This window comes from Portunus trituberculatus, chromosome 15 (genome assembly GCF_017591435.1).
Source record: "Portunus trituberculatus isolate SZX2019 chromosome 15, ASM1759143v1, whole genome shotgun sequence".
In the NCBI taxonomy this organism is placed as follows: domain Eukaryota; kingdom Metazoa; phylum Arthropoda; class Malacostraca; order Decapoda; family Portunidae; genus Portunus; species Portunus trituberculatus.
Window position 1 is genome coordinate 12,882,695 of NC_059269.1, and position 27,920 is coordinate 12,910,614.

The window sequence follows — 27,920 nt, forward strand, 5'->3', positions numbered from 1 at the left end:
GATATATACAAACTGTGGAGACAATAACCATCACTACCTTCAAATTTACTCACATTGGCTGGATTTGAGCTTCGTTTGCTGTATATCTATACATGCTAATTTCTTCTTGTCATAATGGACACAAAAAAATATACTAAAGACACCATATTTACCCAGTTATAAATTGCATGTTAAATTTTGCATCAACTTTATATATATACATCAATTGATCATTTAGTATATAGAGTAGAATCTCCACTGATGTGCATGTTGAAGTGTCACAGCCACAAACAGAACCAGAATATAATTTCATGTCAAAAATTATTACTATCCAAAACAGTCAAAACAAGACATGGTGATCTTGTGTTGTGACTTTCCTAGTTGTTGTTTTTGATATTACGATAACATTAAACACTACAACAGAACATAATATTTGAAATCATGTGATATGAAGTGACAGAAACCAATGAACTCTGAAGAAAGATGCAGATAAGTGGGTAAATATCGCATGAGTTGTATGAATCTGATATAGAGCAGTCACATTCTGATGCAGTTAACACCTTCAGGCAAGTAAAGAGGATTGAATTGGCATATAAAGATGATCTCTCTTTACCTGGTTTTGACAGAGCAATGCCAAGTTGTTCAACTGCTTGGCCACATCTGGGTGGTCTCGCCCAAGCACCTTTTCTCGGATCTCCAGGGCTCGTTTGCAAAGTGGCTCTGCTTCCTTGTATTTTCCTCTTTTGCCATATAATACCTAAAAGAATAAAGGCAATATTACATTATAATTATTCCATTCCACTAAACCGATAAGAGAGCTGGAATCCATCCTCATTTTAGTTATGTTCATAAAAGACAAATTAAGCATTAGAGCTGCATTATTCATGATTTAATGCCAAGTGGCAGATAGAGTGGCTTGGTTCTAAAGTTATCAAACGCCTTACAATTGCCATTTTCAAGACACAACTCCTTCAGAAAATTGTTATTAACTATATTCTAAAAACAAGCATTTCAAGAAATTATTATAACACGTCACTTACCGCTAAGTTATTTAGAGTGGCTGCAACAGCAGGATGATTCTCCCCTAGAGTTTTTTCGCGAATGGCTAAGGCATCATTTAGGAGATTAGCAGCTTCCTTATATTTGTTCTGATCTCTGGAAAAAAAAAAAAAAAAAAAAAACAATAAATTGGCTGCAGGTGATTTGCTGGGTATAATGTACATCTCAAGAATAAAATAAGTATTTAACCTGATATGAATCTCTTTGGGGAAGGGTAAGATAGTTTTAATGATATCTCACCTATAGACCAGTGCAAGAATATTGAGCATTGTAGCTACATCTGGATGGTCATGCCCGGAGGTCTTCTCCAGGTCTTCCAAAGCTTGTTTACAAAGAGGCACAGCAACCTCATATCTGTGAAGGAAAGCAATTCAAAGTAGGCCAACAAACAAACCCAAAGCAATGTAAAAATGCCTTTGGAAAAAGAAAAATTAAGAAATATTTTGATAAGGTGGAAAACTACTTTTACGGTCGAAAAAATTCATTTTTTTGAAAATATTTGTGTGGCTTGCTGAAATACTACTCCGTACTGAGTGTAACGCTGCCAGCTGTAAGAGCGTCGTGGTGGGTTTTAAAAATTAAATGCCTACTAAACTCTGCGCTGGGCATTTAAACCCTGACGCGCTGTACCTTCAATATCTAATGTTTATGCCTCTTTTTTGTCTTATTTTTTTTTTTTTTTTTTTGTTTGTGGTACGATAACTTTCATGCTGCCGGCTATATGCTTCCCCTTTGTCCTTAAGAACTTGAGAAGGAAGGGGGAGTCAGTGCGTGTGTGAGAGAGAGCGGGAGAGGATTATCGATCGGTTTGACTTGCCACACTGTGATTTTCCTCTCTGTTATTGTGTACGTATTTCCTGTGATACACAATGGGAAGACGTAAGAGAAAGACCATTGCTTGGAGTGAAGCTGCAAGGAAAAGGATGAAGACCTACTGGGATAGGAAAAGTAAAGAAACATCGGCAACTCCAACTCCTTCCACATCCACGTGTGGCGGGGCTGGCGACGCTGTCCCGCTCCGCACCACCCACTCCCCAGCTGATGAGGCCTCGCCAGCTGATGAGCTGCCAGTTCATACACCAGCAATGGAAAGAGAGATATTTCTAGCTGGAAAACTTGCTGATGAAGGTGATGTGGATGATGACAATGCCCTTTTGGTAATTTCAGTTAGAAGATTGAAACAACTTCTGAGAGGAAATACGTGTGATGTGTGTGGGGAGAGGACCAACACATCCATAGAAAGGAAATACTTTGACTGTGTAGTGAAAGTGACATGCAGCAATTGTGAGGTGCTTTTGTGTCCCAGTGAGCCATGGAAGACAAAGGGTGCAAACTTTCTGAAGGGAATGCAGTATTGTTGTACCACAGCCTAAGTGATTGGTATGGAAGAGCAGGCCTGTCAAAGCTGTCTGCTCTCTTTGGGACTCATGACATGACACAAGCTGTTTTCATGAACCATGCTAATTACCTCTATAGTGCCATGACAGGGTATTATGAAAAACAGCAAGCAATTGTGCGTGATACAGTGAAGGAGGTAATCTCAAGGCAGGCTGATGAACCCATGGAAGAAAAAGTAGAAATCGGTGTTGGTTTTGACGGGACGTGGATGACTCGTGGTCATAAATCCCATATTGGTGCAGGATTTGTAATAGAAATGACAACTGGATTTGTGATGGACTTCGAACTGCTCAGTAACTTTTGCAAGTCATGTTCAACGAAGGAAAAGCAGCTGAATGACAAGGAAAAATTTGAAGAGTGGCGAAAGAATGTTCATGTGGGCATGTGTCAAGCAAACTTTCATGGCTTGTCGGGACACATGGAAGCAGAGTGTGCAATTAGAATGTGGGGACGCTCAGAAAACCTGGGTTTTCAATATACTACATTTTTGAGTGATGGAGACTCCAGTGCATTTACTGCTGTCACTGCCATGAACAATGGTACAGGCCCCTACACTCTAAAAGTAGAAAAAGAAGAGTGTGTAAATCATGTAAAGAAGAGGATGGGGACACGCCTCCGAAAATTGAAAGAAGAACTGAAGGAAGAAAAAGTCACAAAGACAGGAAAAGTAATCAGAAGAAGTGTTGTTGGGGAAAAACACCAATTGACAGACAGTCAAATAAATGCCCTTCAACAGTACTATGGGAAGGCAATAAAGGACAGTACTGGAACTGATTATATAACAATGAAGAAGAATATAATGTCAGGTTTCTTGCACGCCATCTCAAGGGATGGAGATGGAAACCACCACCATCTTCAGTGTAATCCATCCTGGTGTGTTTTCAAGAAAGCCTTGGACAATAATGAACCCATGCCTTCACATAGCACCATGAAGAATTATCTCAGGCTTGAGAAGAAATATGAGGAGCGAGTGAAAGCAATTTACCATGACCTGTCAACTCCAGCCCTGCTAGCAAGGTGTATGAAAGGCCACACTCAAAACAGAAATGAAAGCCTGCACTCCAAGCTGTGGCTACATCAAAATAAAGCAAAGTTTGCAGGCCTGAGCAGGGTGAGATTTATGTCTCAGCTCACCATACTGAACCACAACCTGGGATATGAATCCACTCACTTCATTGCCCATATAGGCTTCCCTTCTACTGCTGAGAGAATAAAAACAAGGAAAAGATGGACAAAAGCAGAAAATCTCCACGCCAGCAACAGAAGAAGAAGACCACAAGAAGGAAAGAGTCTGCATCTGCAGATTACCAGCCAGGCAGCTTTGACCTTTGATGTCAAGAGGCCTAAAACCTGGCGACATTGAGTTGGGTGGCGCCCAATGATACCCTTCCTTCTGAGGGAATAATATTTTTTTCCTTCATAATTACATATACTTCCATGAAATGTAATTATGAGGGAAAAAAAGGGGACCAGGTGCCAATATAAACTTCGAGGAAAATCCAGTGTGAGCACATCTTCCCAATGTAAGTGACCTGAGGTGACCTAAATGAGCTTCCTTGAAAGTATAGCCTCTTGAACATCATCAGTGTTAGATAAGGACACATGACACATAGTTGAATTAAAAAAATAAAAAAAAAACATTATTGTACTGTATATTGTCACCTAAACATAAAAGTGCGATTTTCTCAAAACTTAATTTTTAAAGGTTTAAAATTCTATATCTAAAGTTCTATTGCTCCGATTTTTTTGTTTTTGGTGTCAAAACACTTAGAAAACAATCTTCTTCAAAACTGCATATTATCATTCCTTTTAATTTCAAAGCTCATAGAAAATATGAATTTTTTAGGTACTTTTTTCGAGAACAGAAATCGCTCAGATTGCTTTTTTTTCTGTGAACTTATTATTGATGATATGCAAATGGCGATATGCAGTATTGTTCTTTTGGGTGTCTTTTAACTCTCAACCAAAGATGACTCTTCTTCTTTGAATAGTTTTTCGTGAATGCGATTTTTTTTGTCTATATATAAAAAAGTATGACTTTTTAAAAGTAATATATCAAAATCTTTGAAAAAAAAAAGAAAATATTCCTACAGGTACAGCACCAGGTAGTCTTTAAGCTGTAAAAAAATCATTGCTCTAGATGGAAAATTACGGCCACAGAAAATAAAACCGAAGGCGACCAGCGGGGGGAAGATCAGCTGGGAGGAACAAGCGGGGCGGGGAGAGAGAGTATCTTCCCACTGTACAGAGAATCATCATACCCACCTGCCCTGAGAGGCATACTGGATCACCAAGTTGTGCAGGGTACGTAAGCGAGCAGGAATCTCATAACCCGCATTTACCTGCTGGGCAAACTGAGATGGTGGTGTTGGAGACATGGCCGCTGTGAAAATAAAGAGCAACACATTTAGTATCATTTGAACAGATAACCATAATTTTTCAATTTGCACAAGTATCTGGTTTCTAGGACTCAATCTGCACAACTATTTGATTTCTACGATCCTCATGAATAAATAAAACTACTACAGACACAATTTACATATGATGTACTAAGATATACATGTAATATGCATTAGCATTGTACACTTCATATCACTCATCCATTACTTAAATACATTGATGCATACTTCTGACATACAGGTATACTGCATGGGAAATACTGCATAAGGGAAGAATGAAAAGAAAGTAATTCATACATAACTGTATAAATGGTATTGGACCATATTTAAAGGAAATCTGTTTTATGGATCTTTATGTAAAGCTAGCAAGATTTCCTGTGTCCCACTAATGAAATCATTAAATACAGCATTCTACAACACTCCTGTAAGATTTCCGCATCTCTAGCTACAAGGGATGGCAGTTGAGTTACATATAAGGTTTTCATCTCTTGCAGTTTAACCACGTGCCTATCATTAAGTCCATGTTGCTGGCATCAATTCACTATTGAAAACCACTTTTGTGCTTTGGTCTTATAGGTTTTTGTCTGTCTTATATCTGCATAAAAAACATCTCAAACATATTTCTCTTTTGGTGGTGAATCTTATTAATAAAAGTCAACAATAACTGGAGTTTACTGTGAAGTCAACCATGGTTCACTCATGTATATAATTTTCCTACTCACGTAAAATCTTGCAAGTAGCTGGTGTCAATGTGCCATGAGACAACATCATGTTCTGCCCCATGCTCCAGCAGTCAGTCACACATGTGAGGCCAGAGCAGAGTGGAGAGTGGGCATTTGTGGAGAAGTAGTTTGTGGTGGAGGATGGTGGTGGGGAATAGTTCAAGCATGTGTACATATACTACGTAAAATGCATGCACAGACATATGCATGCATGGCCCCACACACACAGACATAGACACATACACACAGACACATACACAGACACACAGACACATACACAGACACACAGACACACACACACACACACACACACACACACACAACACAGTGCCTCGACATGAGAATATTTAACCAGAAAGCAAAAAAAAACTATTAAAGCAACACATTTTTAATCAAATAAAGAATCTGTATGCCTTCAGCTTCCAATTTCTTTCTCTTATTGATTAATTCAGACTCTCAAATGTGGCCCTTCTCAATACATACATGCATGCACATGCACGTGCACACCCAAAACCCACAAAAGATGGTATACAGGAAGACAGCTCACTCAGCATTTAATCTTCCCACATGGCACAGCATCTATGATGTCTCTCCAAAATATCATTGTTAACCAGGTTTTTTGTTCACTAAGAAATATATGATGATCTCTCAAACCATTAAAAATATCAATCATGCAAAATTCATGTCATTTTTATATGATAAAGAGATCCAAAAATGAATAATAGTTTCTAGTCACTTAACATATTTGTTCTAAAGTGGGTGTTATCGCGATAACAGTATTGGATTAAGAGTACATAATTATAATGATTCTTTTCCACTTAATTGATTGATCAGTATTGCAGATGATTTGGGTTTCAAACTAGGAATAGTAGATCATCTTTGTTTTTGGAGCATAAGCAAGTCAAAGTTTTATACTTTCTAAATCAAATGTAGGTATTCTACTCAAAACAATAATTTTCATTACTGGAGACAAAATAATTACTGTACCTGAAGTTTCTCCTAGATTTTTTAAGTTTTCTGAGATGAAGATAAGCAAAACTGGAACTAGATTATCATACTCTTCATTACAAGTCTTCCCTTTTAACTCTGTGGTCATACATTTTTCTTTCAGGTATTATCAAAAATTTTACCAAATTTTTCAAAACATGTTAGAAAAAATTCCTTTTCTTCCCATGTACAATATCTCTGGTCCCTTTGCAACTAAACTGATGGCTTACTGAATAACTATGAGTATGTGCTCCTATCAATCACTAAGAAATTAAACATCTTGTTGGTAGTGGAGTAAATACTGAGTCTGATCCACTAATCTTATACCTGCTGATAAAAACAATCCTATACTCTTGAGTACACAAAAAATACCATCAATATTACTTTTTCTGGATTTCTACAGATTGTTCCTAACATATAGTAACATTCCTGACACTGAAAATCATAGTTGTTGCATAGACCATAAAACTATGATAAGCACAACTACTCAGTAGCAGGGCAAACATAATCTTTACCTCCTTGTCAAACATGAAACATTTTCGGCATGTAATCATTATGTATTGAAGATCAAAACATAAGCCATGCCTGTAGAGGTACACACTCCTTCAACTGTTATTAAAAAAAAACATAACCTGATCCACTCACTAGATTTACAGGATCACAAGTGTATTATTCATGCAGTAATTATTACACAAAAAATACCTAAGGAAATAGATACATAGAGCACTCATTTAGCCATACTTAGTAAAAACTGTTTAAGTTACACATCAAGTCATGTCATTTCATGAACATTGTGACAGTTTCATTACAGTACATTAGAGAATGGGGATTAAAGAGAATTCCCCAATGACAACATGCACAAAGCAGCCAGATTAAGCACAAGAAGCATAAAGCTGTGTGTGTGTGTGTTTGTGTGTGTCATATATATATATATATATATATATATATATATATATATATATATATATATATATATATATATATATATATATATATATATATATATCCTGCAATACTTACCTAATGATGCTTGTGAACCAAAATCTCCGCTTCTCTTTAAACCTAAGGGAAAAGTAGAAACAGGTGTGCCAGATCCAGATGAGAAAGAAAAGAGTTGTGCTAGTGTGTCTCCGAGAAAAGTTGACACAGAAATCAATGGCAAAAGCAGAAGTGTAGTTTTACTACATGAGCTGTGTATGAAGCAACTTGACTAGAATGAAATAAATAACCTATTCTGTCTTTTTAAATAAAATTAAAACTAATATACTGTATAATACTACTGAATTTTGTAACATGCCTTTTTCTGTATATGAATTAGCACCTAAAAAAAGTGGCAGAGCATATTCTACTTTCTTGATTGAACGGATGGAAAAAAAAAAAAAAAAAAAAAAAAAAAAAATCATAAGTAAAGGTTCCCAGTCCTGAACTCGTCTCTTAAGGTGCTAATATGCATTTATGGTGAGGAAACACGTCTAGGTAAACTGCACTTAATGGCATCATATCAATGCTGAACACTACTATGGGCAGAGCAGCTCTTTCCAGTGGTCAGACATGATCTTAGTCAACAAATCTAACAATTTCTTTTAAGAACACAACATTCCATGAGCTACAACAAAACTAGCTCACTATCCAGACAACTTTGAGTGCTCCGTAAGATTGCTTTCCCCATCATCACCCTAGTGCCTGGGAATCCATGACATGTCACTATGTTCCCTTTGTTAATGGTTCACATAGATAACACAACAAGAAAGACTAAATTAACTTTATTACTTTCTATGTATATCATGTTGCATCAATAGAACATAATTTTTTTTGTTTCCTTCTAAGATGTCACCTTGCATTTACAGGAAAAGGCAAGTTTGCATTGAAAAAAAAAAAAAAAAAAAAAAAAAAATCTGATGATTTTAGTTGCATTTGTTATGATTAATTTCCAAACTTACTTTCATACAGTCTGTTACCCCTAAGCACAAAGATCATAAAGTGTTGGTGTTAACATCCAGTCAGTACTTCATGCTAACGGTGTGTGCTAATAATATATTCTACCAAAATGATCACCCAATATACAGCAAAATTTTGGGTCCAATATGACTGGAACAAACCTTTACACACTCTGTTCCATTAATGAAGAGACATACTGGGCTTCAGTTGTAGGATATCAACAACAGAGGTCATTGGAAACTTAATTTGAAGCAGAAATGGCTATGGGAGCTTCTGGCTTACAAAAGAAAATAATCAGGGATAAGAATTTCACTACTTTCTAATCTGGGATTAGAATTTAACTATTTTCTACAGTAATATAATAAAATCTTTGAATTGGGTCTATCTTTACTCAACACTGGTTAAACTATACTTGGAAGCATGTACCTACAGCCCTGCATGGCACAAGGTTAAGGAAGCTGAACAATACACTAGTATGTGTATGTCTATTTGGCTGGGTAATCATTTTGCTTATATTTGTTTTTGTTTTCATTTTACCTGGATTCCCTGCTCCAATCAGCATACAAGTGGCATTACTAATGTTCGTAAGGATGGCACAAAAGGGATTTTTTTTACAGAAGCTTTAAAATTTGTACTCAATTTCAGTATAATATGCTCAAGGAAGATAAACTTGATCAGATATTACAGTGCTCTTAATTTTCTGAATGAAATGAATAGCTTTGAGTATGTAACCAACTCACATCATCTATATAATTTTTGTAAAGCACATTAGATGCCACAAAGGAAACACCAGGAGCCAAGTAACTGTCTAAGAGTGACACTACAGAGTGCTGTGCTTTAGCACTTACATCACAGTCATTGAGGTGCAAAGCACACAGCATCAAGAAAACATCTAAAGCACAAAAAACGGACAACAAAGTCATGTGGTGCTTTAAAAGATGTAAAATACTGTTGTTATGGTTCAGTCTACTATTCATTCTTGCAATTACATTTATTTGTAATCTATACTAAATTTTAATTTCACACGCAATGACAAATTAAGGGAGTGCTTTGACTGAGAAAGTTTAGTGACCTGAAGCTAGTAACACTTCAATAGGCAAGATGTGAAGATCAAGGAAAGTGTTCAAGACTATATGTGTGTAAGCATAAGAAGGATGGGCTGCAAAGGAGCTTGAAAGGCGTGTGGTGAGGAAGCCTTACCTGCACGATCATCAGCATCATCATCAGGGAACAGGTCCACCACTGGGTCATCGCTCTTATCTTTTTTCTCCTCCATAGATGATTCAGAGTCCTGCTGACAGAGAGTAGAAAAATGTAATACAAAGTCACACCAGGCTCACATACACTGGAAAGGAAGACAGTTGAGATAGGGCACCAATAATAACAAGATGAAAAGAAAGTGTTATGATAGTAATAGAACTAGTAGTGTAAAAAATAAAGAACACAGACCTGCACATCGGCATCATATTTCTTGATGGTTGACATAAACTCCAAATGTTTCTTGTCCTCTTCCAATTGGGCCACATGTTGCTCTGATGCCTGCAGTTTCTGTTGAGTGGAGGCCAATTCATCTCGCAGCCAGGCATTCTCCTGACACAATCTTCGCACCTGAGCTCGCAGCTTCTGTTTCTCTGCCTCTACTGTCTGAAGATGTGATGCCAGTGCCAGCATAATCTGTAAAATTAAATGGTAAAATGAGTAACTATGAATTCTCAAAACCGGCATTTCATGTGTAAACCATTGTCAACCTTACCTCAAATATATACTATTTCTTTAGACACCATTCAATCTATATTCAGGCATTTCTGTTAGCTGCATTGTCACTAGATGTTCCTTACCTGTGCTTCAGACAGTCCCAATTCTATCTGATCTAAAGATCTCTGTAAGATGCTAGCCTTCTCAGCAATGACATTAGAGTCAGGAGGATGGTGGGCTGAAGAAAGGGTCGAGCTGATCCCAGAGAGGATGGAATTGTGTTCATTGCGAAGAGCCTCTAGACCCTGCACCACAGTCCGGGTGTGGGTGGCCACTTCCTCCTGGGTGAGTGCAGTCATCCTGCCGATGTTCTCAATCTTCTTGCTGTGGAAATAAATTCATTCATCATCAAAAAGGTCAAACGGTAAATAATATGGTGAAAAACATTTAAATAATACTTTGCAACCTTTATTACCCAATATTTTTGCAAAGTATTTTTCTCAGATATATATGTGATTGAACTCAATAAAAGAAAAAAAAAAAAAGTGAAAAAACGGATAGCAATTCCCTGAGAGAGAGAGAGAGAGAGAGAGAGAGAGAGAGAGAGAGAGAGAGAGAGAGAGAGAGAGAGAGAGAGAGAGAGAGAGAGAGAGAGAGAGAGAGAGAGAGAGAGAGAAACTCAACTATTAAAATCCAACACGTTATCTTTGTGGCCTTTGAAAATTGTTATAATGAGGGAACAAAGCTTTACAAATTATGGGTTCAGGAGGGAGAGAGAGAGGAAAAAAAAAAAAAAAAAAAAAAAAAAAGCGACACATCACGTAAGACCTATTTTAGTATGGACACACACAAACACACAAGTACGCACGCACACACACACACACACTGCGTAGTGTAGTGGTTAGCACGCTTGACTCACAATCGAGAGGGCCGGGTTCGAGTCCCGGCGCGGCGGGTCAAATGGGCAAGCCTCTTAATGTGTAGCCCCTGTTCACCTAGCAGTAAATAGTTACGGGATGTAACTCGAGGGGTTGTGGCCTCGCTTTCCCGGTGTATGGAGTGTGTTGTGGTCTCAGTCCTACCCGAAGATCGGTCTATGAGCTCTGAGCTCGCTCCGTAATGGGAAGACACACACACACACACACACACACACACACACACACACACACACACACACACACACACGTAGTGTAGTGGTTAGCACGCTCGACTCACAATCGAGAGGCCCGGGTTCGAGTCCCGGTGCGGCGAGGTAAAATGGGCAAGCCTCTTAATGTGTGGCCCCTGTTCACCTAGCAGTAAATAGGTATGGGATGTAACTCGAGGGGTTGTGGCCTCGCTTTCCCGGTGTGTGGTGTGTATTGTGGTCTCAGTCCTACCCGAAGATTGGTCTATGAGCTCTGAGCTCGCTCCGTAATGGGGAAGAATGGCTGGGTGACCAGCAGACGACCGAGGTGAATTACACACACACACACACACACACACACACACACACACACACACACACACACGTGAATTTCGGGATTTAATAAATACTACGCTTAAGTCCATTAAATCAATCTTTTCCTTATGGAGTAGAACAAAATGGATGGTTCTCCTCTGACATTACGATTCAATGACGTCATCAAGGAGGCAGGAAGGACAGCGGGGTTCAAGGCAGCGAGGCCGTCAACAAGCGTGATGTCATGGGTACCAGTCCCGCCAAACGCTGCCTCGCTCCATCTTAGACAAAGTACATAATTTCAGCGAGAATCTTGAGTTTAACACGGAGTCATGTTTCTTAACCCTTAACTCCTTAACTCTTTGACACCTATACCATCTTCGGAGTCCCCTTCTGACTATATTTCTATTTAAATTCCTTAGGGACCGGCACCTCAGTGGGGCTTTATTTATTTATTTATCCTTATTTTTTGCCCTTGGTCGGTGTTCCCTCTTCCATAAAAGAAAACCGTGACACAAAACATTAGCACCAACAGAAGCAATGCGTGTAGTCTTTATAAGCGTCTACAAGAAAGTTAGCGATGAAAGAGCATACATTTTGCAATTTTTTCCCCAGTTTAAAGATTGGATGAGGCTGAAGAACTAGTAATGGTGTCTCAGAGTGATTGCTAACGAGGGAAAGTGTACCCAGTGGCAGTCAGAGGGTTAACAGCATGTACTTTTATACTGGGAATGCCACGAGAATATGTAGTGAAATTTTGTACACTTTTGGATCAGAAGTGAAAAGATGGAGGTCTGCGAATATTTTTCTTGCACCGCACATTATTATTATGATTATTCTTATTATCATTACCCACAAAATAACAGAATAACGCAAGAAAAAATTGAAGTTACACACGCTACACCGATCTCCACGTGCTATATTTTTTTTTCCTTTTCATCTTATTATCACAATTGTATATTTTCTGAGGAGTTTAGAGCCGCGTGTCCTCCAGCAAGCGGATGTCAAGACCTTTACTCTCATTCCCTTTGTTTTCACGTTTCCTTGTCCAGTGTTTAAGAGATGTGTTAATAAGAGGTTACAATAAGTTCAAACAAAAGCTAACCAAGTATTATTTTGTAAGAAAAGTTTGGGCATAATATTTTCCAGACCCAATTATAGCGACTACTCATGTGACAGCGCCACGCACGCCCACCACCCGCCCACCCTGCTGTCTCAAGACCCGCAGGCCCACCACCACCTACCACACACACACACACACACACACACACACGCCATGGATCACACGCACCACTAGGCATCCCAAATACGCATTAAATATATTCCACCAATACTTTCGCCTTCCCACCACGGCACCAATGACGACTGCACCACGTCACCTCAACAAAAAATGTCTTAACTGGTCAAAATAAATACTACAAATCACGTTATCATTCGCGATTTCGAAAAGTACGAAACATTACAGAAGGAATAATTCTCTTTCAGCTTTTAAGGCTCCTTGGATCATGTGCAGGAGAGGTTTGGGGGTTGGGGGGTGAGATGATAAGGCTGAGACGGCGGGGGTGAGGGGAGCAAGGCGGTGTCGCCCTGAGGTCTGTCTGGCAAGGCTTCAGGCTAGACCACACGGCGCCACACTGCGTCACACCCACCCCCATTACTCGTTCCTTGCTTGCCCTCCTTCCTTACATCCTCCCCCTTCCCATGCCTAAACAAAGCCACCGCAGCTCCACAGGGACGGTACGGGAGGAGGTCAACAGAGCGACATGAGAAGGACCAAAGACCGCTGGCTGAGATGGCGACAAGGGACTAGGGAGAAGCAGGAGGGTTCTATAGAAAATTCCACACATACCAGTCCTTCCAGACTAGACCAGGCCAGGGCGAACATAAAGCAGCCAGATGACGTAACACGAGCAACTCTTTCATCCTCCCCAAAAGAAGCCTCGCAAAAAAATGTCAGCATTAATTAATATCACAAGAATTTTCCCCGAGCAAGGTTCTTTCATTATTCTATTTAGTTTTCCTGTACCACACCTGCTCCCTCCGTGCTTCCCTCAGCCGGGATTTATTAACTATGCCATGCACGTCGACAACTGAGAAAAACATGACACAAACTAGATAATGAGCAGACGTTCCAGCGAGCCAGGAGACCACGCCATGTGTCCACCAGAGAGGCAAGGAGGTCCCAGCTTGTATTGGAACCATGACGTCACCAGAGACCCTGCGACGCCGAGAGAGAGAGAGAGAGAGAGAGAGAGAGAGAGAGAGAGAGAGAGAGAGAGAGAGAGAGAGAGAGAGAGAGAGAGAGAGAGAGAGAGAGAGAGAGAGAGAGAGAGAGAGAGACTTTTCCTTCCAATAACACTGACCCACTTTAAGCTCTGGGACTCTTCCAAGAAAACCACTACTTTTGAACACAGCCCTAAAAAGATAAAGCCAAACTCGTGCTTGTATATCGACTGCAGTGAATGCAAAAGGGGAAAAGAGAAAAAATAGCCCAAGTGCTGTCTTACACCTGTTAATTAGCAAAAAAGTTGTTTTCTGGTAACGTAATTAGCTATCATAATCTCACTGTTAAGACTAATAGTGGTATTGATATATACTTATTAATCATGATAATAGTTCCCAAGTCAATAGGGAGCTTTAAAGAGACAAGGTATTTTTAACTCCTTCAGTACCAGGACGTGTTTCCATATTTATTCTGCTTACTATTAGGCGATTTTATACAGCTTTAAAAACATGTGTGGGGATTAGAATAGTGAAAACTCTGGCCATTAATCTTCTGACTTCCATAGACTCTTCCTAGTGTAAGTAAAATTATCTAATCATACCCAAAACTCAAGGTAGAAAAATGTGTTGCAGTCCTGAAGGGGTTAAAGAAAGGAATGAAGGGTGACTATGGTGTATTAAGGAACGCCACGGGTAGGACTAATTAACGACTTCTTGTAGCTTCTTTTGGTGTTCGCATGTCATTATAGTGCTATACCCTCAAAAAAAAAAAGAAAAGAAGGCCAAGATTGATAACTAAATATAAAAATAACACGTAGTAATCATAAACATACATTAACTTATATCTGCGTACAATATCAATAACGCACGCCTTCGAGAATCACGTGCCATTAATTAGTAGTGCTTAAAAATATTGTGTATATCGAGACAAATGTGCAGAGAAGGTGGTAGGGAGACACAAGCTCTTCTGCATCAGCTTGTTTGCCTACCACCCTCGCTAAAAATGAAATTATCAACCATTACAGATAACACATACTGTAATCACACATATCCATCATAATACCTCCCTCCTGTATCATTACCAAACATCTTAAAGTCACCTGGAGGGAAATATAAGAGTATCTGCAGAACAGTCAGCAGTAAAAGATAAATTAACCATTACAGATAACACATACAGTAATCACACACACATACCGGTCATAATACCTCCCTCTCGTATCATCACCACACATCCACAAGTCACCTAGGAAATATAACAGCATCTCTAGGACTGTCAGCAGTAAAAGACGAAAATGTTAACCCTACCGATAACACATACAGTAATCACACACATATCCATCATCATACCTCCCTCCCGTATCATTACCACACAACCTCAAGTCACCCAGAAGGAAATATAACAGCATCTGCATTACCCTCAGCAGTGAAAGACGAAAACGTTAACCCTTACAGATAAAACATAGGTTCATATTCTGAAACACTTCTCTGCTTCACCTCCACTATTTCAAAATGCTTTATCTAAATCGATACGAGTTTTTTTGTGTGTTTTTTTACGGTTCTAGAAACAGAGTGACACGATTTCTACATTATTAACTGGAGAAACACTCTTAAAACCTCGTTAATCATCTCTGTGGCCTTGGAAAATAGTCGTGGAGAGAGAGAAGAGCAATTTTTAAGATGTTTTTACAGTTCTAGAGGCAAAATGACAAGATTTCTACATTATTAACTGGAGAAACACTCTTTAAAATCCCGCTAATCGTGTCTTTGGGTTTTGAAAAATAGTCGTGGTGAGAGAGCAAAACGTTAATGAATACAATAATCACATACACATACTGATCATACTATTCTCCTTCCTCTATCATTACCACACATCTTCAGTCGCCTAGAGGGAGATATAAGAGCATCTGCAGGACCGTCACCAGTAAAAGACGGCAACGTTTATACTGGGAAATGAAGTGAGTAAAAATGTGAACGTAACGAGATGACCAGAGGCGTGCCGCACTAAATCGCAAGGTAATTTTTATCTACACACCCAATCGACCTGCGCAGTGACGTCACGGAGTTAATGTGCACTAAGAATACCAGAAACAGAGAGAGAGAGAGAGAGAGAGAGAGAGAGAGAGAGAGAGAGAGAGAGAGAGAGAGGGCTGTAGTAGTAGTAGTAGTAGTAGTAGTAGTAGTAGTAGTAGTAGTAGTAGTAGTAGTAGTAGTAGTAGTAGTAGTAGTAGTAGTAGTAGTAGTAGTAGTAGTAGTAGTAGTAGTTATTGTTGTAAGGGATGTAATGCACTTGCTTTATTGTTATCGTTGGTGAGAGGAAGGAAGGAATGCTGCTATTGTTGTTATTCTGGGAGTCAATAGCTGCCCAAGTCTTCCAACCAGTTCAGTTCTCAGATCAATGCAATACTCGGGCCAAGCAGCCACTGAGACGAGCCACCACCACCACTACCATCACTACCACAACCACCACCACCTTGGAACCATGACCCCACCTCAACACTGTGCCTTCATGACTTAGCTATATAGAGCTCTTGTAAATATATCACTGGAGGAATGACATATCATTGAAAATCCTTAGTGACTTTCTCTTTCGTTTATTATAGGTGAAAAACCCTTGCAAATCTATCACTTAAACATGACACATCCTTGAAAACCTTAGTGACTTCCTCTTTGTTTTTTTTATAGCTGAAAAACCTTTGAAAATCTATCACGGAACTATGACATCCTTGAAAAACCTTAGTAACTTCGTCTTCCGGTTTATTGTATCTGAAAAGTCCTTGCATATCACTGAAACTATGATACATCTTTGAACAATCCTCAGTGATTTCTTCAGGTTTATTATAGCTAAAAGAAAAAAAAGAACCCTCTTCTGTATCACTAAACTATGATAAATCTTTGGAAAACCTCAGTAACTTCCTTTGGTTTATTATAGCTGAAAAAACCCTTTAGTGTATCACTGAAACTATGATACATCCTTCACAAACCTCCATAATTTTCAGTTTATTGTAGCTGAAAAATCTCTTGACTATCACTGAAACTATGATACATACTTCAAATACCTCAGTAACTTCCATTTGAATTTACTGAAGCTGAGAAGAGACGCCAGAACATTTTATACATTTCGTGCAGGCTTCCAGTAATGCATCTACAACGCTATCAGCCAAATAAATTAATGAATCTAGTGTCCACATCTACACAGTCTTAAGTTTCAATCTTCCTCCAACACTTCCACTTGAGTTTACTAAAGCTTAGAAGAGACGTTAGAACATTTTAAACAAATCGTGAAGGCTTCCAGTAATGCATCTACAACGCTATCAGCAAAATAAATCAATGAATATAGTGTCCATATCTACACAGTCGTAGTTTCAATCCTCCTCCAACACTATCCAGTCCATTGCCTACAAACGAGGTGGGGCTGTCACATACACAACCCACAGACACTCCTACACTACAGAGGCTTCATTCCCTATCGCTTCAGTACTTTATATCACCTACTTTGAACAGCCTCTGAAACTCTGACACTCCCTATCTACTTCTGTATTTCCATCTTTCTATGACCTGAAATAATTTAAGAGGGAGGTTTCGAGACATTTATTCCATTCTTTTAGCTAACTCTCCCGCACCTGCTCGTAAACTGGCATCTAAGTGGACATTTTTATTTAGCTTTTGTTGCCCAAGGCCAAATTTCCTTTCTTATGTAAACAATAAACCTGTAACAATTCTCCAGAGTTTAACAAAGATCCTGCGTCACCATGAAAAGAGTTAATCGTTTGCACCATGAAAACTAAAGAGACCAGTGTTTGGAAATGCCTTGTTCTAGTTATTGGAAGGCTCACAACACGCCTGCCTCGTCTTGCATCACGTGACGCCCACACAAGGCAATAACGGGTGACGCTAACGACCAGGCTGTACCATAAACCGCCCGTGCAATCGTTAATAACAAATTTTTAGCATGAAATACCAACCAGCAAAGCGAAGCGGTGTTTGGGAAAGGGAACCACAGAATCCTTTCCCTCACACACTGCCAACTGGATTCAAATATTACGTTCGATACTAAAAAGGCTTAAACTCCATATACTTCTATCTGGTGCCTGCATTATGTGGATTCTAGTGCCATAAAGTGAAGCCAGTGGTGTTACTGCATACATTTTTGGAGCTTTGGTTTGAGATTTGAGTGTTTTACGGGCTTTGTTTGCTCGTTATGCGTGTAGGAATGTGAGTGAGTGAGTGGGTGGGTGGGTGAGTGAGTGAGTGAGTGAGTGAGTGAGTGAGTGAGTGAGTGAGTGAGTGAGTGAGTGAGTGAGTGAGTGAGTGAGTGAGTGAGTGAGTGAGTGAGTGTCAATCTTTAAGTGAGTTTTGGTGAGTGAGTGAGTGAAAGATCTTCAATCTTTTAACGAGTTTTGGTGAGTATAAAAGAAAAAAAAAAGTCACAGAAAAAAAAATCTGAAATCGACACACACACACACACACACACACACACACACACACGTCAGGCAGGCAGCCAAACAGACAACCAGACAGGCAGACGGTATGGCAGACAGACAGCTAACCAGACAACCAGACAACACACACACACACACACACACACACACACACACGTCAGACAGGCAGCCAAACAGACAACCAGACAGTATGGCAGACAGACAGCTAACCAGACAACCAGCCACACACACACACACACACACACACACACACACACACACACACACATTCATGACTCTATACCGGGAAGAATAACAATGAGAGAGCCAGCTACGCACCCAATACTATTCACAACACGCAAGACTTCTACTAAGATGCCTTTCTCCTCGCAGACTTCGATCATTACAACACTCAGAACCATTAGTGTCACAGAATAAGCCGTCCCCTCAACGCCTCCTACTTCTTTGACATTACTTAACATTATATTGAAGAAAACAGGGTCTTATATAAGTTCTTGGTAATTTAAGTTTAGCTGAAGTAACTTTAAATGATTTTTTTGGGGGATAATATAAAGCTACATTGACTTTGAGTTTAAGCATTTTTATTCATCAGTAGTAGCTTTCAGTATACTCAAAATCTGCACCAGGCAATTCTATGACACTTTAAGGTAATATGTCACCTTTTCTACGCAGCATGATTGGCTATATTCGACTTCAGAGCGCAGAAAGTTAAGTCATCATATCCTAAAAAGCATCTACTTAATCACTCATTCTCTTCAGTACCAAGACGCGTTTTCATATTCATTCCGGTTACTATTTACCGATTTTAACAGCTTCAGAAACATATGTTGGGCTTAGATATAGTTAAGGCTCTGTCCATTAATCTTGACCTCCACAGACCTTTCCTAATGCAAATAAAATAGTATAATCATACCAAAAAAATCAAGTGATCAAGGTAAAAATGTGTCTCACTATTAAAAAGGTTAGTAGTGTTTGTATAAAAGTAAAAATGCACTGAAGAACTGAAGAGGTTAATAGTGTTTGTGTAAAACTGTAAAAGGTAAAAATGCGTCTAAGTACTGAAGAGATTAATAGTGTCAATGATGTCTTTCTAAAATATAAGCCAAATCCCCACAAATTTCTGGCAAACTTGAAAAGAAAAATAGAAAAGAAAAGTTCACAATACTGCAGGCACTGAAATAGTCGAGCTCCTTTATCACTCTGCTGTTACTTTCCCTATCTATACTTGAAACTTCCCCCTAGACCGCTTAACTGAACCTGCTATTAAAGTGTGAAGGGGATGAATCACAAACACCTGACGTCTATAGCAGTCTCCCAAAAGAAGTGATGTAGCAATTCTCAACGAAATATTTAACACAGAGCAGCAGTATCTGGCAACAATTTCCACCCTCACACCCTCAGCCATTCTTTAATCCTTGTATCCTTGTCTAAAGCAATCAATTCGTGCACACACCAATTTGGATTTATAAAACAATTGAATAAGCATAATACAGTAACATCAGTACTTTAGGCAACAGAAGAGCAGTATCTGGCAACAATTTCCACCCTCACACCCTCATTCTTTAATCTTTGTATCCTTGTATAAAGCACTCAATTCGTCCACACCAATTTGGATTTATACAGCAACTGAATAAGCATAATACAGTAACATAAGTACTTTAGGCAACACGCTTCCAGCATACAACACAAGGTACACGTGACAGACAGGCAGAGCGGGTCGTTGGGGTCAGCTGAAGCCTGCACTAACATCAATCAATGGTACAGCACAGTGGAGGCCTGAAGTCGATTTACCAGCCGCACTCACTCCAGTGTTTTAGCCTCTCCCTCAGTCACCGGTCCTCTAAAAGCTACACAACTATGAAGACTAAAGGGTTATCAGAGAAAGGACATGAGAAAAAGAGTGTGGCAGGTTATTTCACGATTGCTCAAGGCTTACAGATTGTTCTTATACAAAGCCACACATTTATGAAGACTAGTGGAGAAAAGGACAGAATACAGGGGATAAGAGTGTGGCAGGTTATTTCACTAGTGCCCAAGACTTACATACTGTTCTTAAAAAGCTACACAATTATGAAGACTACTGGAGAATCAGGGTTAATATTAAGAGAAAGGACAGAACACAGGTGACAAGAACAGAGGTGACAAGAGGTTATTTCACAATTGCTCAGGCTTACAAACTATTTTTTATACAAAGCTACACAATTATAAAGACTAGTGGAGAGTCGGGGTTAATATTAAGAAAGGAAAAAAAAAAAAAAAGGAAAGAACACGGGAAAAGAAAGTGGCAGGTTATTTCACTATTGCCCAAAACTGTACCGTGAACATTCCTATCTTCTACACACTCTTGTTTACTCCTGCAACTAATGAGCAAACAGTTGAGAGCATTATTGCCCAGGGATTTTACAGTGCACAATCTTATATTTACCCCTGCTACCAATGAACAGCTGAGAGCATTACGTCAAATATGGGAAGAGACGTTAACATTCAAGGTTAGCTAATGTGGTGAAACTATGGAACTGTCTTTTAAACTAGTACTCTTAACAGGATGTACTTTGGTGGAAGCTATTAGTATATTATGAACTGTTTTCGTTATTCTAAGTTATAGTCTGACAAAGATTCTACATCATTAGTGGGGAAATCTAAATGAAAATGCCTTTAACTATTTTCGTGTCTTTGGAAATAGTTTTAATGACAATGAGGGCTTCAAAATATGTCCAGCTTCAGAAACAAAGTAAAACACAACACCAAGACCACACCAAGTCAGATCATTGAAGTAATCTATTCTACCTAAAATCATTAAGAATAACTCTTGTGCTTTTCTATACGACAAGGTTCTCCAGGGAAGGGGTTGTTTAGAATTCTGGGCCTAAGAGGAATGCCATCAAATCGTCACAGGGAAGTGGAAAACGTTTCCTTTATGTTAATTTTACGCAACAAGTGGTTTGAAAGAGAGAAATGTTTGGACATCGACTGACATTTTCATTCCAGTTTTCTTGAAAGATTTTGAGTTTCACACTGTACTGGTAAAAATCCTGAGCCCTTCCTAAATCACCGGTAGTCGCGCGTTAAAACTGCTTAACTCAGGAACCACGGAGCCACCCTTCCCTTCTCTATAGGGCTTCTACGCAGCAGCGACTTTCATGTTTCCAGCGAGCAGGCCTACTGTAATTCATCTTCCAAACAATTCTGTAATACCACCTTTCTGGAATACCAATACCTCAAGTATCAACGATACAAGTTATTTATGATCATAGGATGTCATTGAAATATAATATCATAATCCCTTTTCAGAGTCTATGGTGCCTGAGTGTTATTTTCACGTTTTGTTAATTCATCAAGCTGATGCATCCAGTCACACGTACTAAAGTGTAAATGGTGACTATTACATGGCAGTTACCATACAACACACGGCATAATACGAGTATAACACACAAAGAAAAAAAAATATATTGAGCAACGTTAGGTTGACTTGAAAGGCTTCTAAGTCTTTCCCTCTCACTACCGCAAACACTCCCACGAGCGAGGCAGCGGCTGATACCTGCTGGTGTACTGCCACACTGCCACTGTTAGTCAAGCGTCACGTGGGCTTTGTTATGACGTGTGCTGACAGCCTCGTGTTCCCATCTCTGAGTGGCCATCCCATACATTCACTAGCAGTACAAAGGTCACGGTCACACCAGTACTTACATTCTGTAGGAATTAATGGCTTTGGACATAGTGGAGCAATGTGACCCAAACCATGGGCGTAGAGGTCTTCCGTGAGGCGTGTGGGGGTTTGTTCCTGTTTTGCCAGCGTTATATAGGCAATGTGTTCACACCGAGGGGATCTGATGCCCTTGTCAGAAGGCCCAGGAAGAGGTTCAGTGATGGCCAGGTATTGATCAAGTCCAACCAAGCTCTCTCTCTCACACACACACAATCAATGACGGTTGATAAGTCCAGACCCGCCACTCCAACACTCCACCCCTTGCTGCACCACTACTACTCTCACTCAGCATTATCCCTCCTCAGGTAGTGGCGGCAGCGACACCCGTCACTGCAGTGCTTGTTCCCCGGTGAAGGCCATGGGCCTGCTTGCACCAAGCTGCACTACAGCACACCACCGTGTGGCCCTAGGAACACAACATCCCACACGCCGGCAAATCACATGACACTTGGGTCACACCCAGCACAGACGTGTGTACAAACAGGTCCTCCACGCACGTCGCCCTGGCCACCGAGACACACAAATAGGACGGACCGAGAGGCAGCAGTTCCGTGCGTACTGGCTCCGCACGCCTGACTGAGGGGCGACGCCCCCGTGGACTATACTGCTATGGCCGGTGGGGGAAGATGAGGAGGAGCAGAATGGTGGGGGGGATGCTATGAAGGCTATGACTCACACGTCCCACCGAAGGGTTCTTTTACATGTCCTTTACACGTATGCTACTGCGGTGACAACACAGTCCCAGCCGCCAATGACGTCGTCCATATTGTCGATGTCGCCTTTGTTTGAGAGTAGCGGGTAAAGATGTTGTTGTTAGTGCTGGCGCCGCCACAAACTAAACTCGAGCAACACGCCAGACAGAGATCAGCTGAAGCCCGGCATGCCCTCCCCCACTCCACACCCCTCCCGCTGCCTCACTGGCCTGGGAACAAAAGGAGTCTCCTCTCCACACACGGCAGGATGATGCACGCATCCAGGACAAGTTTGCCCTGTATTCATACCAAGGACGGTGTAGAGGAGGCGGCGAGGGGGTTCCTGGAGTGGTGGCGGAGAGGGCGTCGAGGCAGCAGTTTGGGAGCACGGCAGCGATCAATACAGCGGCAGCACCGCCGCAACGACAGCCTCACCCCTTCCCCCGCCCCTCCTCAACCTCCGCACGTGTGTCGCCATCACCCTAATGCATCATAACAAACATCTTCATGCGCGCGCGTGCACGCGCACACACACACACACACACACACACACGCACACACACACACACTGGTACTAATGGTTCCCACTTGTGACAAAGTACCGTTACATAATCAAGTAGTCCACTTGGGGTAATGGGGTAACCGGCCAGCATCGCCCAGGATAATCGCTCCCACTACCCACGATCCCCACCCCCGCCACCCACCCCCACCAGCCTCCACCTTCACTAAATCAGTGAATGTCAAGGCCGCGCCCATTCCGCTCAACGACCTTCTCCCTCCTCCGCGCCACGCCCCTATTCGACGCTGTGTGTGTGTGTGTGTGTGTGTGTGTGTGTGTGTGTGTGTGTGTGTGTGTGTGTGTGTTCCCATCTCCGTGTCAGCATCCCAGGCAGTGGCGGGGCGGGGCGGGAGGACATACGGTGTGCTTACAATGATGCTTTCAATGAAGGTTTGCGCTGCTGGCCGGCATCCCTCTTCACCAGTGCCCGAGTAACGTCAAGGTTGTTTCCAGCGAGTAATGCATCTGCGGCATCGGAACGAGACGCACTGTGCTCGCTACGTATGTCATTACCTGCCACAGTCAATACCTCACCTGCCTATCCCAGTCTGTCCCTTTGTGTCTGTATACATGTTCCTTGTTCACATTTTTACATCTCCTAGCTTGTCTGCCTCTCTCTCTCTCTCTCTCTCTCTCTCTCTCTCTGACATGCTTCCCTACCCATGCAACTCTCAGCGGAATCAATATCTTTTTTCCGACTGAAGTATTCTCAATGACTTCCGCATAGGGGTATTGATTATCCTGTGCGGTAGTCATCTCTTTTGTGTTAATCCGTGGCTGGTGGGTCGTGCAATGTGCTTATGACGTAGCTTAATTGAGGCATCTAGGAACATGACATGAAGATAGAAAGACATCGAAGAGCTTGTCATAGAGAGATTAAGAGACAAGAAGATATTGACATTGGAAAACTGCTCATGAAGATAAAGACGCTGAAGAATTTGACATGAGATAGAAACATTGGAAAACTTGACATGGAGAGATAGAAAGACATCGAAGAACTTGATATGAAGAGATAAAGAAACCTAGAAGAATTTGACGTGGAGAGATAGAGACATTAAATAATTTTGATATGGAGATAAAGACAAACATGGAAGAATTTGACATGAAAAGAAAGACATCAAAACTTATCGACATGATGAAACTGGCGGTCAAATTAAAATGGAGGCTGACTTAAAATGGACAAGCTTATCAAATTGTTATCGTTTAAAGCTTCAAGTTGTATACATTTATTTACGAAAGAAAAGGGTGTGGAAAGAGGCCAAAAATTGCTTAAAAACGGAAATTGGTGGCTTACTTATCAACTATTTGCATTCATGAGGGGAAAAAGAATGTTCTACCAGGAAGACGTTTAATAATGAGTGACGGATGGCTTGAGTGTGGGTGGCTCACTTAGTATACATTTGTATTCATGAGTAAAACAGTATAAAAAAAAAAGTGTGTGTGTGTGTGTGTGTGTGTGTGTGTGTGTGTGTGTGTGTGTGTGTGTGTGTGTGTGTGTTCTTACCTTCGCGGGGTACAGAAGGGTGACGGTACGGTACAGGTGCAGCAGAGTCAGCAATGCAGAGGGGGGCACCTCTCACCTGCGGAGGAACAGACAAATATTAGTCACAATTCCCACAAGAGTACACGTCATGCTGTATTATATAAGACTCCTGGCTCTCTTAACCCCTTCAGTACCAGGACGCATTTTCATTTTCATTCTAGTTATTATTTTGGCTATTTTATACAGCTTCAGAAACTTATGTTGGGATTAGAATTGTAAAGACTAAGGCCATTAATCTTTCAATCTCTACAGACCCTTCCTAATGCAAATAAAATCGTCTAATCATTCCCTCAAAAAATCAAGATAAAAATGCGTCTCAGTATTGAAGGGTTAAACTTACAACGGGTATGAAAACTGGTAGGGATGTTCTCGTTTTCTTTCTTTAATTACCATCGAATCATTGAAAACATCTTGAAAAACACAATAACTTAGAGTAGAATCATTGCTAACCTATCATGACATTATTTCCATTGCTAAACTATCATTAAAAACACTGGAAACTAAACTATTATGAAGCTATTTCCGCAACTGACAAAGGAGAACAGAACCACTAGAATCTTGAAAACCACAATTATCTCCCCTTAGAGTTTAACAGTAGTAGTCAAGGTGTCACTAAAACAAAAGAGCATCGCGTTCCTGTGTTGCCACGTTCCTTTCTCGTAGTCTCCCCTCCACTTAAACACGCCAACGTTTTCTGTTGCCTTTGTGTATTAGAGAAAACCGGAATAGAAAGGTTTCGTTGACTTACTATTTCATTTCCCTTGGTGCAGTCGATGGTCGATTTGAATACTGCATGATTTCTTACACTTACTAAACAAAACACAAGTACTTTTAATTTTCCTCAACGGTAAGGTTTGGTAATGAACGCACTGGGTAAAACACAACACGAGATACAATTAATTCCTTCATTTTTTTGGGGGGGGCAAGGCACTGATCACACGTGGCAGAATTCCTGACCTGCAAATCACCCAACACAAACACTAGGTCACTGAAATTTCTCTATGTATCGCCATCTGAGTCACGTTTTAAAGTATTCAAATTGATACACACACACTAGTCCACTCATCAACTAATACAGCATAGAGTCTGAGCCTTCACCACCACCACCACCACCACCACCACCTATACTGCACTGCTAAGATGCCACGCCTCAGTCAAGTCTAGCGTAGCAGGGCGGGTCGTCACGTCTACCTAATATCGATTCCTCCCTCTATCCACAGCATGAGAAGGCCAGGTGGGGACAAATTTGACAGTAGAAGATCGGTTGTCTCGTTATCTTAATCCTTTGTTTCACTTAATGTTTCTAAAGGCTACTGAAGTGATTAGCTGCATTATTGTGGATGATTTTTTGTCTCTTGTTAAGTCACTAGAGGAAGATAGAGGGAAGGAAGAAAGAAAGCTTCAATACCTTACACTAAAGCTTGTAAAGTTTAACAGCTTTAGTATTGGGACGCACTTTTACCTAGAATTTTAGGTGTTATTGAACTATTTCATTTACATTAGAAAGGGTTTATGGAGGTCAGAAGATTAATGGCAAGTCTTCACTATTTAAATCGCCACTTAAGTTTCTGACGCTGTATAAAATCACTAAATAGTAACCAGAATGAATATGAACATGTCCTGGTATTGAAGAGGTTAATATAAGCTTATATAGCATCATTAACTACAATTTACTGCTTCTCCACTTAAAACTGAAGTGAGTAATTGGGTTATCGTTAGTATTTTTCCATAGTTAAACCATTAGAATAAAAATTGAACCCTAGAAAACCAAAATTATCCCCATTAAAGCATGTAAAGTTTAATAATACATGCCTATACCATACTATTACCTAAAATCAACAGCATCTCCACTAAAACTGTTAAAACGATACAAGTTCACGCCTCGGTGGCTACCCTGCATGTACGGTACACACGGCGCACCACCACCACCACCACGGTATTCCCACGTGACTCAGGACGTAAGCTTGTCAGTGGGTGTGAGAGATAAATCTTTCTACCTGTCACATTATCGTCCACCTGTCATTGTGACGTTCAAGGGAGGTAGAGGTGATACAGGTGTGTTATCGCCAGGTAACAACCACCACCACGCCCCCTTTACAGTTCATTTACTCCCATAATGCCTCTACATAGTTAAAAGTAGAAACAATCTTGAAAATTCCCCATATCAGTAGCCGTTAGAAATATAGTGAGAGAACGAGTTTCTGAATCTATTATGTGACTGTGTTCGTGTACTAGAAAGAGAGATAATAAGTTCCGAGTCTATTGTTATAAAAAGGGGCGTAAAACATTTATGAGAGTTAATTCCTTCAGTACCAGGACACATATTTATACTTATTCTGCTTATTATCTGGCGATTTTATACAGCTCCAGAAACTCATATGGGGACTAAAATAGTGATGACTGTTGCTATCAATCTTCTGACCTCTAAAGACTCTTCCAAATATAAATAAAATCGTCTAATGACACTAAAAATTCATGCTAAAAATGCGTTCCAGTATTGAAGGGATTAAGGCTCATCTTCCTCGTGACCAAGACTTCTTATGATGGATTATGTTCTCTATTTATAAACACTGTGCCCTATTACCGTGTCAAATCCAATACAATGATCCTTACAAAGACAAACAAAAAGAAAATAAATAAAAAAATGACCTATATTCTTATAAGTTTCATTCCTTTATCTACATTACACTAAACAGACTCTAATGTATTTGTACGGGTGCTTTTTAAAGATTCCGGATATATTTTAACAAGAAATTTGCATCACTTATAAGAAAAACGTCCACATTTCAAATACTCATCAGCTACCTTTGAAAATAGTCTTTAGAGAAACAAAAGCTTTAGAAATACGTATAAACAAGAGAACTGAGAAGCAAACCATTCGTGCATGTATTCTACCCACAGCTGAGAATCCCCACACCCCACCCTCCTCTTCCCCAACCCTCCAAGTTCGTGTCAAAGAGGTATATTTACAAGTTCTGTTCTAGATTCCTCAACAAGTCTTGGTGGAGTGACTTGTAAGAAAGAAAACGCAGTGCACTCCTGACTCTTCATCGTGTGTGTGTGTGTGTGTGTGTGTGTGTGTGTGTGTGTGTGTGTGTGTGTGTGTGTGTGTGTGTGTGTGTGTGTGTGTGTGTGTGTAA

At 40.3% G+C, this 27,920-nt stretch overlaps 1 protein-coding gene across 18 annotated transcripts in view; it reads right to left on the minus strand.

Moving 5' to 3' along the window:
• Window positions 1–27,920, minus strand: part of LOC123504349 (kinesin light chain-like) — a 73,431-nt gene that overhangs the window by 25,397 nt on the left and 20,114 nt on the right. For 4 of the 18 annotated variants that reach the window (XR_006674829.1, XR_006674828.1, XM_045254812.1 and 1 more), the window contains exons 1-9: window positions 21,968–22,573; window positions 10,321–10,561; window positions 9,932–10,156; window positions 9,683–9,776; window positions 7,565–7,606; window positions 4,702–4,819; window positions 1,279–1,392; window positions 1,020–1,134; window positions 593–736 (exon numbers count right to left, since the gene is read on the minus strand). Coding sequence is in view for 16 of the 18 variants with exons in the window: in XM_045254812.1 (XP_045110747.1) it covers window positions 593–736; window positions 1,020–1,134; window positions 1,279–1,392; window positions 4,702–4,819; window positions 7,565–7,606; window positions 9,683–9,776; window positions 9,932–10,156; window positions 10,321–10,561; window positions 21,968–21,996 (1,122 nt within the window). In the remaining 2 variants the exon portion in view is untranslated. Of the gene's footprint in view, window positions 1–592; window positions 737–1,019; window positions 1,135–1,278; window positions 1,393–4,701; window positions 4,820–7,564; window positions 7,607–9,682; window positions 9,777–9,931; window positions 10,157–10,320; window positions 10,562–11,786; window positions 11,900–21,967; window positions 22,575–24,741; window positions 24,818–27,920 lie in introns of those variants that run through there. The other 14 variants (XM_045254801.1, XM_045254813.1, XM_045254811.1 and 11 more) reach the window with 10 other exon arrangements.